At 37.7% G+C, this 14,067-nt stretch overlaps 1 protein-coding gene across 3 annotated transcripts in view; it reads left to right on the forward strand.

Annotated features, from left to right (window-relative positions):
• ppargc1a (peroxisome proliferator-activated receptor gamma, coactivator 1 alpha) overlaps positions 1 to 4,199 on the forward strand; it is a 34,575-nt gene extending 30,376 nt beyond the window's left edge. For all 3 annotated transcript variants that reach the window (XM_060874406.1, XM_060874408.1, XM_060874407.1), the window contains exon 13: positions 1,391 to 4,199. In XM_060874406.1, the coding sequence (XP_060730389.1) occupies positions 1,391 to 1,494 (104 nt within the window). In that variant the 3' untranslated portion in view covers positions 1,495 to 4,199. The remainder of the gene's footprint in view (positions 1 to 1,390) is intronic.
• Positions 4,200 to 14,067: the final 9,868 nt, after the last annotated feature.

Here is a 14,067-nt window from a genome sequence, read left to right on the forward strand (position 1 = left end):
TTTTATATACTAGAAGCATTTCTTGTCTCGCTTCTGCCCTGAATTTTCGTAAATCCAATACAATGTTAAATGGGAAGGTCTTAGATTTAAGAGCATGTGTTATACAATGTCTCCTGTCTGTGACACTCAGTCATCTTGGCTATTGAAAATCTTGGACATCTCATCCATCTGTCCAGCAGATAATGTGACTTCTTCAGGCAATAATTTAAAGCCCTCCTCAGATCACAGTGCCTAGAAAGGTGGAGTGTGAAGTAATATTTCTCTCCACGAAGAAAGAATATTTTTGCTTGTTTTTTATTTCGTTAGATGGAAAAAGGATCGTGTTATCCTAAAGACAATGCAGAATGCTGGTCATTAAAGACAAATGGAAGATCATTTGCTTCCGTTAAAGTGAGGATCGTGGGGGAGGGGCAGCTCTGCTGGTGGCTTTAATAGTTAGTCGATTTTCCACTTCACATTTATTTTCTGCAAAATGTGAGTTCAGAGACACGCGATGCGGGAGGACGCATTTGGAAGGCATTTGTCTCGGTGTCACTGATGGCCATGCAGGTCAATGGAAGAGAACAAGTGCACTTACCTTCAAATAATGGGAACATTAAAGTGTATTTCAGAGGCTGAGAGTAAGGCCAAAGGTATTTAGATGGGGGTTGTAATGCATCCTCTAAAAGCAACTTGGACGGCATCTGTTATCTTGTGTTTAGGTGACTGCATATATGCCGGAGCACACGGATGTGAGACCTCCATTTTGTCTCAGAGATTTTTACTTACAACAGCATTCATACCTTCAAGGGGTGAGGGAAAATGAATAAAATAACCCCAATGAAATACCTCTTTCCACCTTTTTGTTTAAGAACCTGTCCATTAATTCTAAGTAGAGCATAGGGGCATTTGTCTTCCTTCAAGGTGCATGACGTGACATAGTCCTCCGTTTAGCCATAGTATTAGATCACAACTGGCGTCCTGCTTGCCATGGTCATTCCCATTTCTCACACGGCCCAGCTTCACTGCTGTTTATTTAGAGAGGGAATTTTGTGGCTGCCATGTTTACTGTCACAGCTACACATTAAAATATATGCTTTTCATATTTTCCCCACTGGCTTTGATTTATTTTTAAATGATTAGCTTTATTTCTAAGTTTAATTACTTTTTAATGGAGTGTAAGTATGTGAGCTGCAGATAAGGAATTCTTTTTTTTTTTTTTTTTTTTTTTTTTAAATAGAATAAGATTACATCAATTCCAGAGGGGAACAAAGCAAAGCAAATGTCATGAGCTTTGACTTTTTAATAACTTGACAAGATTTAATAACTTGTTTGTAAAATAGTTGCAAGCTTGTGAGGCTGTCTTCCTTGTACAGCTTCGATGTCTGATTTTGTCTCCTGCTCCTTTCAGACTCTCATTCTGAAGACTTTGATCCGACTTCAACTAAAAGCAAATATGACTCGATGGATTTTGACAGCTTGTTGCACGAGGCCCAGTGTAGCCTGAGAAGGTAACGAGCTCCACCACACCTGCTGGCTGCAAAGCGAGGGATTTGTGATACCTCACTGCTGTTTCGCTCCCCTCAATACGAGACTATAGAGGGGAAAATATATATATAAAGATATATATATACATGTGTATATATAGAAAGAACATATATGTGTATCTAAAAGCAAAGTTTACATGAACATTGCTGCTGCAAAGACTTTACCTTTGGGGATTAGCCAATAAACCTTTAGAGGAGTGCACAAAGATGTGCCTGTGCTGTGCTGCTGTATGAGACAGTGATCTCCATTGGATTGTTTTCTTCATGCACTGCTCCAATCTCAGCGCTTTGAGGGGTGAAAACATGCAGCCTGTTCAGTCAGTTTTTATTTTTATTGATTTGTACTTTTTCTGCCTTTTTTTTTTCTTTTTTTTTTTTATTGAATCTAATATTTTGATGTGGTGTTACAATGTTGTTGAGTATGGGATTAGTAGCTTCTTCAAGGTAATATTGTATACATTTTTGGGGGGGGAGAAATGATATAAACAAATATTTACAGATATTAAATGGAATATTTTTATTTTGTGTACATATCAAGGCAAAGTTCTTTATTTGTTACAGCTATGCACTGTAAAACGCAGCCTTTATAAGACGGAGTTTTTCCTAATCGAGAATGTCAATCTGTAGTCATTACAGCGACGCATAACCAACATGGCGGTTATGTGGAGTGATTGTAAAAAAAAAAAAAAAAGGAAGAAGAAATTGTCTGTGGAGATTAGGTGCTCTTCAGGGGGAGCATGTGAACAGATTTTTAGACTTTTGTTTTAAAAATGTCATTAATCATGTATAGTTTCATCTTTACGCTTTCTCAGTGTTTTCCTTACACAACCTACGTATGGTACATTTGAATATTTTTATGTCCATAACTGTGTACAAGCATAAGATTTTTTTTTCTCTCTGAAGGAAACACTAACTTTTTAATTGATTACTTTGTGCACACTAATAATTTTTATTATTGCTTTTATAATAATTCAATATTACTAATATATGATTGCTCTTCTACAAAGATAAATTCATGTACTCATGTTCATGAGGAAGAAGTGTATTTATTTCAGTATTTTGATCAAAATATTTATGGTTGACATCTACAATGATGCGCCTTACAAATTTTACTATTTATATTGTTGTTTGACTTATTTAACGTTCATATATCGAAAGATGCAGAGGTTCTACAGAAATATTGATTTCTCAGCCTTTTAGAAAGATTTATGGTCACCAGAAGGTACATGATTTTGTTTTCCACCATCCACAGCCATTTTTTAATGTTTTTTTTAAAAAAAAAAAAAAAACATTTTCTTTTTCTAAAGCACATAAAGCAATAAAACTAATTTAGCAGGTATGTCATCACACCACAATAAATCTGTCTCATTGCTCCTCATACACTTGGTTATGTGAATGCCAAAATAAAGTTTACAGTTTTCTTTCCAGAATTTTTAACAAACCTTTACTTGATGTAAAAAAAAAAAAAAAAAAAAAAAATCTATGACATTAATCTTCACGTTATTCACTGTAATAATTATAAAGAGATGAATAGTAATAATGAAAGACAAAATGTGTATAAAAAAAAAGGTTTAAAAAAAAAGCAATAAATTATTTTTCACAGTTGTCTTTTAGCTGAAGCTGTTGTATAGTTTGACCTGACCTGGTACCCAAACTCATTCCATTATCACACTACACCTGAGCATCATACGCAGTGTACAGGGGAAACTAAAAGATAGAAAAAAGAAAAAAAAATATCTAAAGTGAGAAATATATTGCATTACTCCTGACAGACGGGTAACTCAGTACCACGTGTCTGCTTCTGGCTGAATGTGAGTTGGAGATTACGGCTGCTCTTTGAACATTACAGCGAATGAGAAAAGGCTTATTATAGCAGTCTTGTTAAGAACTCAGAATAACATGAGAGACATGATTAAAAGCGTGGGCCTGTCTGAATATCGCACTACCTTCCTAGTGACACTTAGGGTTACCTTGCGGTTTCTAGTTCAATTAATATCTAGCTTCTTTTCAAAAGAGCCCAACTGTCTTTGTATTAATATCAACAGGTCACGTTACACCTTTTCTGAAATATGACTGCGTAGATAAGTCTACAAAAAGAGGCAATATCACAAGGGATGAAATTAAATATTAAAAAAAAAAAGAAGAAGAAGAAAATCTTTCCTTGTCCTGTCTAGAATGTTCTTTCTGTACAGAGCTTGGGTAATGGTGTCATGTCTCATTTGATATGTGGCTTTAATCATTGTGATATTTGAAAAAAAAAAATGCTTTGTAAATGGCTAAAGTAGCAATATATTGCAATCCCCAGTGGGTTTTTTTGACTGTGTGGCTTTTTACCAATGTGAACTACTGAGGGATTTCCCACTGCTGTACAAAACTGTTTCTTGATGATCATGTTGATTTTGGAAGGATAAGATGTGTTTGTGTGTGTATACGAATGCAAGTGTATGTGTGGGGTTATATGGGATTGTATTCTCGGGGTGGGGTTGGGGTAGAGGAGAAGGGTGTTGATTGTTACCTTTCTTTTTTGTCCCCTATCCATGTTGCCTTCTGCTGAGTCCTTACCAATGCCTTTGTGGTTTTACCTAATGTACAATTTTCTTGTGAACTTTATTTTTTATGTGCAATTCTCATCAGTCTCACCATGCCAATAAAGGGAAATGTGTTTTAAAGAAATGCACTGGATACCCCTAACCTGTTCCACTTGTTTCCTCCCGTCTTCCTTTTGTCTGCTTGTTTGATGAAAAACGAAAACACACAACCATGAGCCATGTTTGAATAATGTCGCTGGATTCTTTTCTTAAAAAAATGGCTTACAGTAGCTTTTTACATGGCTGTGTTTTTTTCCTTGAGGACATTCATCTAATGAAGCAGAATTAGCAATATGCATGTTAATTTCATATTTAAATTCAACACTTAAATATTCCACGTTAATCTGTGCGATGTTGTGGATGGCTCACTTGCAGTGTCGGTTATTTTTATCTGATGTTTATGTTTTTGCCAACTCTGCAAGAACATGGGACATGAGTGATGATAATCCTGCAGAGTCTGTTTCCTAACATACATAAATTGTTCTGTCAGGTTCCTGCATATGAATTAAAACAAAAAGCAATTTTTTTTTTAAAGAAACTGCACAATTTAAGCAGCAAGTCAGGTTGAAATGTAATCGGTCTCCTGTTCTATTATTCAACCTGTAAGCAAATCTCACGGTGACAGTGAATAACCTCTTTTTCCTCTTTAAAAATGTGGCAGGAATAGGCATTAAATTTTAAAGCAAAGGAATCCAGTTGTATTCTTTTTTTTCATTAATGCTACAGTTGAGCCCCAGAGAAAAGAGCTGTTTCTTTCATTTTGGCTGGGCAGCCATGCACAGGCAGGAGGTCTCCCTCAGAATGCCCTTTTGCACATAATGGAAGAACCCCACATCCCTGCAATCACACTGGATGATAAAGGGACCAACAGTATGTAAGGGTCTACCTCATGTGTCTGAATTAGCCATCATTTGATAGTTGCTTAGGCTGCATATCGGTCTCATCAGCTTTTGGTCGCTTCAAGAAAAAAAAAAAAGATTCGTTTTTGACAAAAATCCATAAAACACCCAGACTGGAGATGGGTGTAATTCAACACTATCACACATACAGTTGGAGATATGAAAGGACAACACCCATTACAACATGAAGGCACCGTTAGGATCTCATTGTGTTATTACTGTATTAAGTTGCTCAAACAACATTTCAGTCTAAAAAGGTTCCTCAAAAGTTCTTTGGATAATGAATGGATTGAGGCTTGTGTCAGCATTTTACTGGGAATGTTTTCTCAAAGGAAAACTGTGTTGTGTTCTGCCTCAGGGAACTAAAGAACCTTTAGGGGACTGAACCTTTCCCAATAGTGTACCTGCTCTCACATTGTGTTAATGTGTTGCCTTTCGAAATAGATAACACAGGACTTTTAGAAGCTCTGTACCAACTAAGTGCTCTTCATTTGCTAATAAATATGAGATCTTAGCAGGTGTTTATTCAGGAGAAAACAACACATACAATTTCACAGCTGAGCCAATTTCAGAGAAATGCTGAAGCAGGTCTCAGGGTCCCGGGTTCGATCCTGAGCTCTGAATAATGTCTATGTGGATGTTCTGTTCACACTGAAAAAAGGAAAATGTGCTCAGTCAGGTATAAGAAAAATATTATGTGTAGTTGTACATAAAAAAAGACATTTCACATTAATACCTGATTTCACTGTTTCCATTGAAGAGTGAGAATGATCAGTTAATGTAGTCCAGTCTTGGCACTGATGGGAACTACAGTATTTTTAAACATTCATGGTAGAATAGTGCAGTAATCATCATGGTAGTGTGTTTTATTCTAAGCTCTGGTGTGTGATTTTATTCAGTGGTTTGAAAATATACTCTCAAATCCTGTCAGATGCATGAAAATGTATTTTTGTTAATGCTAATCAACTCAATCAACTCATGTGGAACAGATGTACACATCTGAGTTCAGTAAATTCAACAAGCTTTTTCAGTCCATGTTTTTCCCACGTCCAGTGGATTTTCTGCATGTGTGTTCCCTGTGATCAACTAAAGCCCCATTCAGGGTCTATTCCTGTGCATAAAGCAGTTAATGAAAGTGAGTTGGTGTTCAAAAGTTCACTTGAAAGCTGCTATGGATAAAAAGTTTCACTGTACATATTTGAACACAGATATTTTCTCAATTAACATTTACTGTCACATCAGAGACTGACACCTAGATGTGGCTTTTATAATAAACAACGAATAGGATTTGGTGTAGTTTGAAAATTTGTTTGTTAAATATATTGAATGCTGGATTTGTTCTGTAGCTTAAATGATGCACATGTACATATTGGGTATATGTTTGACTCTGTCCTGATAAAGATCTGCAGGTTAAAGTTCTACACTGGAAAGTTGCACAGAATATCCTGAGCAAAAAAAAACAGTTTTCCTGAATGGCTATAAGATCATAAATAATACCAAATTGATGTTTTGACCATCTCCTTGGTCAGCTTAGTTTGGGCTGGAGTATAAATCAAGATCTGTGTACACATCAGATCAGCAAAGCAACTGTCATCAACATATCAGGGTAATATACCACCCTCTGCTGCTTTCCTGTATTGAATTTCAATATTTCTGTATTTTACTGTGTGCTTACTGAAGCGTCAGGTGCATGACATGTTACAGACTGCCAATTTATATAAGTGCACACAGTTTCACTTAACTTTCAATTTTCAAATGGCCATTTAAAAATAAAACACTTTTTTTTTAAACTGCAGACTATCCTCCCAAATTCCAAGGTGTGAAGAGAAACAATTATGCTTGAAATCAGCAATTTGAGAGCATATATCATTTCTAGCACAGCTCCTGGCAGCTGTTGGTGCTTGAACCACAACAATAGCGCTTCCTTCATCCCTACTCTGCTCTGCCATCTCAGGCTTTAAGGAGTAATGAGCAACAGAAGGCACAATATTATTCTTTTCCCAAAGTATCAGCTTTTGGGAGCAGAACGTATACTTCGCTTGATAATTAATGACACCAGACAAATAGCAGCTGATTGAGCAACTCACTTCCATTCTAATTCACCATCTGGTCCTCCGGCAAAACACATCGCTAATTACCTCAAGTGCACCAAAGATAAGTTTATTAATTAGATAGAGAAAAAAAGCTTTTGGAGAGGATCAAAAAAAAAAAAGTGCGGTCAGCTGTGAGCAGGGGTGCGAGTGAGACGGTGTGGATGGGAGGTGTTGGTGTTAGAGGATTTGGAGAGCTTTGAGAGGAAAGAGATGCACTTTGTGTCCTCAGGCCGGCTCAGGCCTTTCAGAGTGCTGTGCTGGGCAAGTTCCCCTGCGCCCCGGGGGACATCAGCAGAAAGTCAGGTGACCGTGGGGACGTCCAGCTGACATACATGGTTAAGACAGAAAGAAGTGGATGTGATGCTCTTTTTGTCAGTTCCTTTCCTGAGCAGGTGAAAGGGACGTGATGGAAAGTGAAATGTGTTTAGATTAAGAGAGGACAAGATGATGTGCAGGGGCAGGGTGGGAGATTGACAGGAGGGTGCAGGAGGCTGGGGGTTAAATATTAACTTGAACTGACATCAAGACTCAGTAGTTAATCAGTGGAGCAATGTAGCATTTTAATGCCATAATTAGTGGAAGCTTGTTGCACTCACATTAAATAAAATATGCAAATGTACTGAAGCAAAAGCAGATCCATATCATCAGTAATTTGGTAATCATCAACTGTCATGAGAAAGACGTAAAGGACATTCGCAATGTCTGTAATGACAAGCACTGACAAGGCAAATGACTCCATTTATAAATTTCCGTACAAGTTCACTGAATATTTCCACCCTAATGTGCCGTCATGTTTCGCTCAAACATCAACACTGAACATTCTATGATTATTTACAGACTGTAAAAAAAAAAAAAGAAGACAATGATAATGAAGAAGAAAAGATCATGCTGAACAAATTGGAAAATGTTTGACACGAGTGTGAGACAAATCAGAAAGGTATTGTTGGTTTTGAACACAGCTATTGTTCTTTCTTTCTTTCTTTCTTTCTGTCTGTAAATAAATGCATTTGCTGGCAACATGTTTCACTTCAGGTTGCAGCTGGCTGAACTCTGGGATTTGAATCCTTTGCTATTTTATGTTCGTACAAATGGTTACCCAGGAAGGTCTCTGCATTGGCATTGTGAAGCCTATTTTTTTTTTTTTATTATTTTTTTTTTTTAAAGATTAAAACTATAAAGTTCACTACAAATCCATAAAATATTCTAGTTAGAAGTGAACTTTGTCTCATACTTCTGAGTCCATCGATCTGGCACAGTGGCTGGATTTGTTCTATTGTTTCAGTTTGAGTAACATAAATGGCTTTCTACAGCTCCATTATGTTCATAGCTGAGCACATCCCTGCAATAACACAACTGTCGCATGAAACACGTGTCCTCAAATTTCTATAGCGATGTACGGACGGCTTTAATTACTTGATTAAAAATACTTTATGCTTTAATCCGCATGCTAATAGCGTAATTAAAATGGTGTTACATACGCATAGTAATCTTCTCCGATAAAATTCAATTAACCCATTTTAATACTTTTGTTTTAATTTCTTATAGAGGTTCATTTACTTTATGTTTAAATGCAAAGAATGCAACTCGGGCCTTGAAACTAATTTTGTAGATATCAGCAGGGTTTGTTTATCGCCCAGCACACATTTCTTTTGGATTTGATCCTTTAGCATAACTCAGATGGTCTGAAGCTACTGGCTTAAACACAGGAAGTAGTAACAAAAAATAAATAGAGCCAGAGTACCAGATGTATTGACTAACGCTGTCATATCTTTTCTTATGAGAATACAATATTGAAATTATCTTAGCAGCTTGTCTTCCTCTATTCCAATAATTTGTGACGTATTGAGTGAAGTTTTGCATGTTCTTGCAGAGAAGGTCGTCGTGGCAGCCCGAATCTATCCACCTGAAAGCAAGCCAAGTGTTTCACCGTTGCCGCTCAAATTAGCGGACGTGAATGCCGTTCCCAAGCAGATCAGACAGTGTGAAGGACAGAGCTGTCTCCTGTTCAAGCACAACACTCCCCCACTGTCACAGGCACACTGCTAGGCCTTGCAGTTTCCACACTTTATCATTGAAATTAATAGCCCTCACACCAGTTTTATCACACGCACGCTCCCTCACCGAGCTTTATTAAAACGTCTTGTCGGTGCCGGGGCTTCAGAACGACGCTGTTGCTATGCAAAATCAAGATCGAGGACCTGCAAAACAGAAAATAACACAGAGCTGTAGTTACTGCAGCTGTTTATATAAATCAGATTATCGCTCTTTTGCATAATGAAACGAAACAAAACATTCAAGGAATTGCTCGGGAATATTTATAGCAAGTAATCAAGAAAACAGCTCCAACTGGTGACACGCCAGCACAAGTCACTTTTCTGTTAAATCCTCTGAAAATGTATACTGCAAAAACATCAGTCTCCTAAATCACTCGGCTCCTTTCTTTGCTTGGGAAAAATCAATCATGATCTAACATAAGAGAAGAAATAATGTGTCTCTGTTCCCACATCGGAGCAGAACAAAAGCAAGCACATAGGTTAGCACTGAGCTATTTTTATTGCGACCCAAGAGTGTTTCAGGCAGGAGGAAAGGGGAGGGAATTTTAGGGGGCCGTTTGGGAGCGTGAAACGGCCCGCGTTAATCATCCGGACAGCAGAGACATTAACTGTGCATGAAGCCAAGTCTCTGGACATCCCACTGCAATGTACACTCCTCATATAGAGGGGAAGCCGGGGCAGCATCTCTGGGATTCACACACTGCTGCTGCTAGACTGAGTGCTATTGTAGCTCGCAGCAAAGCCACTCAACCACTTTTTGCTTCTTTTATGTAGACAGAAAAGATCTTCACAGAACACTGAAGGAGCACACAAACTTTTCTGGTTTTCTACATCAAACTGTATTAGCTGTATTTATACAAATATCACCATGCAGCATAACAGGATCTCCTGCTCATGTGCTTTCTATACATTTGTCTGAATGTAGGTATCTTTGCGTTAACGAAGGCCTGAGATCTGGCTAATAACGTTTTGCTAGTATTTTCAGCATCACTGCATCAGTTGCCATGGACTACATGGGAAGCTGGAAAGCAGAGACCATGTGCACAGGTGAGAACTGTGGTGTTGCTGCTCCTAAAGTGCTTCAGCATATAAATATGGCTCAGTACTTGCTCACTAAAGCTAATTTACTTAAAGCATCTGAAGTCAAATTGACCATCGAAAAATCCCAATGCTCTAAATAAGAGCAAGTGTGTTGCATTTTCTTCAGTGTATTAGCAGAGCTTTATGGTGCTGGCAGGTAGCTGTCAGGCTGACGGCACGTGTAAAATAAGCGAACGCTTCATGATGGATGTCTCACCTGTCACAGCTTCACCTTGGGGGCGTCTTTTTCAGTTCACCGTCTCGTCTCTCAGTGGCTGTGCGAGAAGGTTTGGTAGAACATCCTGCACATAAATTCATATGAAAGAAAATGACTTACAAGCTGATTTTCTGTGCTATTTGTGTCTTGTGAGTTAACCATTCCTGATATGCTGATGTTAGTCCATCTATCACATGTTACTCTTTCCTTTTCATCTATATCTCAGTCGTTGTCTCTTATGCACATTTCAATTTCTTGGGTAGATGTGCGACTGAGGGTTTTCATTTAGGTTGGAGGAAGGTATACGTGCAGATGTGATTTAACCGTAGTGCTCTGCTCTTACAGGGGGATGAGGAGAGCTATGATCATGTTGGCAGATTTGTTTTGGGACTCAGATAATAGACTCTGCAAGTGGATTCAGTAAAGAAGCACACAGCCCTGTGATTGTCTCCGCCGCAGCCCTGCACTCGAATTCAGGTATTGAACTTTGCACATGGTGGGAAATGAATAATTCCCCAACTTAAAGGAACGCAGAGATACTTCCTTATTCAGGGGCTAAGAAATGTCAGGAATGTGAGGATTTTATGCTGCCGTAGCACAGTCAGTAAAATTACATTCACAGAGTTCACTGCATTTCCTGTGTTGTTGCTTTTTTTTTCTGCCAAGGATTATTTATTTAAACAAAAGAAATCTCCTTAATATTCACCTGGTGTGTTAGACAAATAAAAAACCACCTCATTATTAGACTGCATGCCATATTTTTGTGTTGCTTTCATGTTAACAGCAATTCGCCATCATCAGACTTATAGACCAGAGAATGGAAAAAAAAAAACTGTATCAGATCATGAGGAGCAGGAATGATGGTGTTATGTGGATTTTATGCTTCCTAATGAGTCCCTAAGGTGCTAAAACATTACAACCCGCCATTTTACAACTGGCGATTGCCTGAACACAGCGATTCCAGGGGGGATTTAAGGCGCAGGAATATCATTATGTGACATTAACGTTTGCCTTTATATCTGATGCTAAGTTGTTCTTTCTGATGCCTTACTGAGATCATTTGTCTGATAAATAGGGAATGTTCCTTTAGTGCAGAGGATGGAGTACGACTAGCATCCTAATGAGACTCTCGGTGTAGTGAGCGATGTGTTATCACCTGCTCGATCTCTGATGAGCTCATGTCTTAATCATGGCAACCAAGAGTGAGAGATTTGTTCTAAACACACAGGCTATCTATAATCTATACACTTAGGAGTGTAGGGATCAGGTGCGGGTGATGGGTTCTCCTGGAGAACAGCTTCAGGTTACAGCTGAATTACTTCATTGATCTCTAAGCACCCTTTCATTACTGGTAGTTTTAATCATAGTCACACTCTTTTTTCAACCGAAAGAAACATTCCTTCACAAAAAGTCTCTTTTTTTTTGTCTTTTACTAGAATGACTATACAGAGGAAGTTTTCAGTGTGTCTTTAGGAGCAGTTTGATGGCTCTGACAGTAAACAGTCTTTCTGGCTTGCAGCCCTACGAATCATTTTTACCAGTTCAGATCTTTTATACTCCGTAAGCTGCTAGTCTCTCTACTCACACACATCTGAACACAGCTTTGTGTTTGTGGATGAACAAAGCAGAAAGAACACATCTCAGACATGTAGTCAGTCAGGCGTAGTCATTGATTGGTTGCTCTTCCATGCTGGTAAATTTACCCTTGTAAGCTGATCTGAAATGTGTTTTTGGAGAGTGGTGCTGGCTGAGATTTAGCCCTAATGACTTTCCTTAAAGAAAGCCACCATCATATAGTACATGAAAGAAATTTAGATTAAAAATATTATATGCTTCGCGATGGTTGGTGCTAGATTGTTTGTTGGTGCTGTAGTTTACTTCATGAGAGGTTAGCAAGTGTAAGGGTTCGTCTCAGTCAGCTCACTCTGTGGTGAATTGGTTCGTAGCGTACACAGGTTTAAGCACAGGTAACGATCTCAACTGGCAACATTTCCTCATCAGTCACTGTAAACAAACAGAATGTTTATGTTATATAGATTTGTTAGTTTACTCACATGTAGTTCTGTCCTGGTACTTCAAACATGATTGTAGGCTTGCATGTGGATTTTTTAAACTCCTTAACACAAACTGCATGTAGACCATCAACTTACTTTAGAATTATTGGGATAAGTGATCATTTGAGAGCTACAACAACAATAACAAGTTGCTTACACTTGTAGACGAAGTTGGCTGAGAGTTCATCTGCCATTTTTTAAGAGCGGAAAGGCTTCAGAAAATATGACACCATTTCCTCTAAGGGAATATAGTGAGCATCGAAAGCATCTTGTTTTTTTTGTGGTGCGTAGTGAGATTTGTTCCAGATCGAACTTTCACACTAGAAGGATTTTGCGATTGAGACTGAATTTAAAATGACCCTGACTCATTGCTCAGTGCCCTCAGTAACTAGGGAGCTGATTAAGATGTGCCACAGGAACTAGAAATAATGTGCGTGAAAAACGAAGATCTGTCTCCCACGTGTTTGAAATCCCCTATTAAACGCCTTTGTAACTGTACAAGCAAGAATTTGAGGGATTTCTTTTAGAAGAAGTGAAGACAGCAAATATTAAACTGGACAAGTTCCAGGATGCAGTGTAGCTCTGTACAGTACAGTTAAACTGAGACTCACCAGAGACTCTGCTTGGCTAGTTAGCAATCTACAAGATGACAAGCACAGTTGTGTTGATAGAGTACAGCAGTATTATTATGAAAGCTGAAGCATTGCAACCTGTGTCTGAGAGAGAGTGCGAGAAGTAAGGACTAAAATGCTAATGCATCATCTTTATGTACAGATAAATTCTCATTAGCGCTACTATTAACGTACAGTCATAAAATAATCCTTTGCCCCATTGAAGTTTACATGTTGATTCTTAATATTGACATGCATGGATTTTTTCTTTAAAATGTAAACATGAAATTAATCAGTTTTCAAGTAGATAAGAATAAATGGTTTACTCTGAATAGTGCAATATTATTTCAAATAAATGCAAACAATTTGTCTTGTTGTTTTAGATCATTTTTGAGAAATAAAAGGTTGTACATATTTCAAAGTAAATTAAAAAATATATTGTGTTTAATTCAAAAGAGACAGAAGACTGATGATGAGGCATGAATGTCAGGTAACGGACATAAAAATACAATTGAGCATTTAGAATGATCCTGGGTATAATTTTATTAAAAGTCCAAACTACATGAAAATTTGACATGAAGCATTTCAAGCATTCATTTAAAAGATTTCAAAATGTACTCAATATAATCTATATGTGTCTCTAAGCTTAACATTACAGTAAGTGTGTCACTGCTCTAGTTCTCCCCAATAATTCTGGAGGTCATCAAGAATGATCCTCATAGTTTTATATACAATAGCAATTTAGGTTTGCTTTATTCTGATATATAATTATTCCTGATCGATTTTTCAAGTGTGGCAATCTCTCACATACATGCTGTATGATATTATTTCAATGAATGTGGTACTTCTGAAAATGTAACTGGTCTTATGTGTCAAATCAGAGCTATAAATCTGTGAAGAGTTTGTGTTATTTGCATTTAAATCTGGCCTCGCTGTATCACTGCT

This window comes from Tachysurus vachellii, chromosome 7 (genome assembly GCF_030014155.1).
Source record: "Tachysurus vachellii isolate PV-2020 chromosome 7, HZAU_Pvac_v1, whole genome shotgun sequence".
Taxonomy (NCBI): Eukaryota; Metazoa; Chordata; class Actinopteri; order Siluriformes; family Bagridae; genus Tachysurus; species Tachysurus vachellii.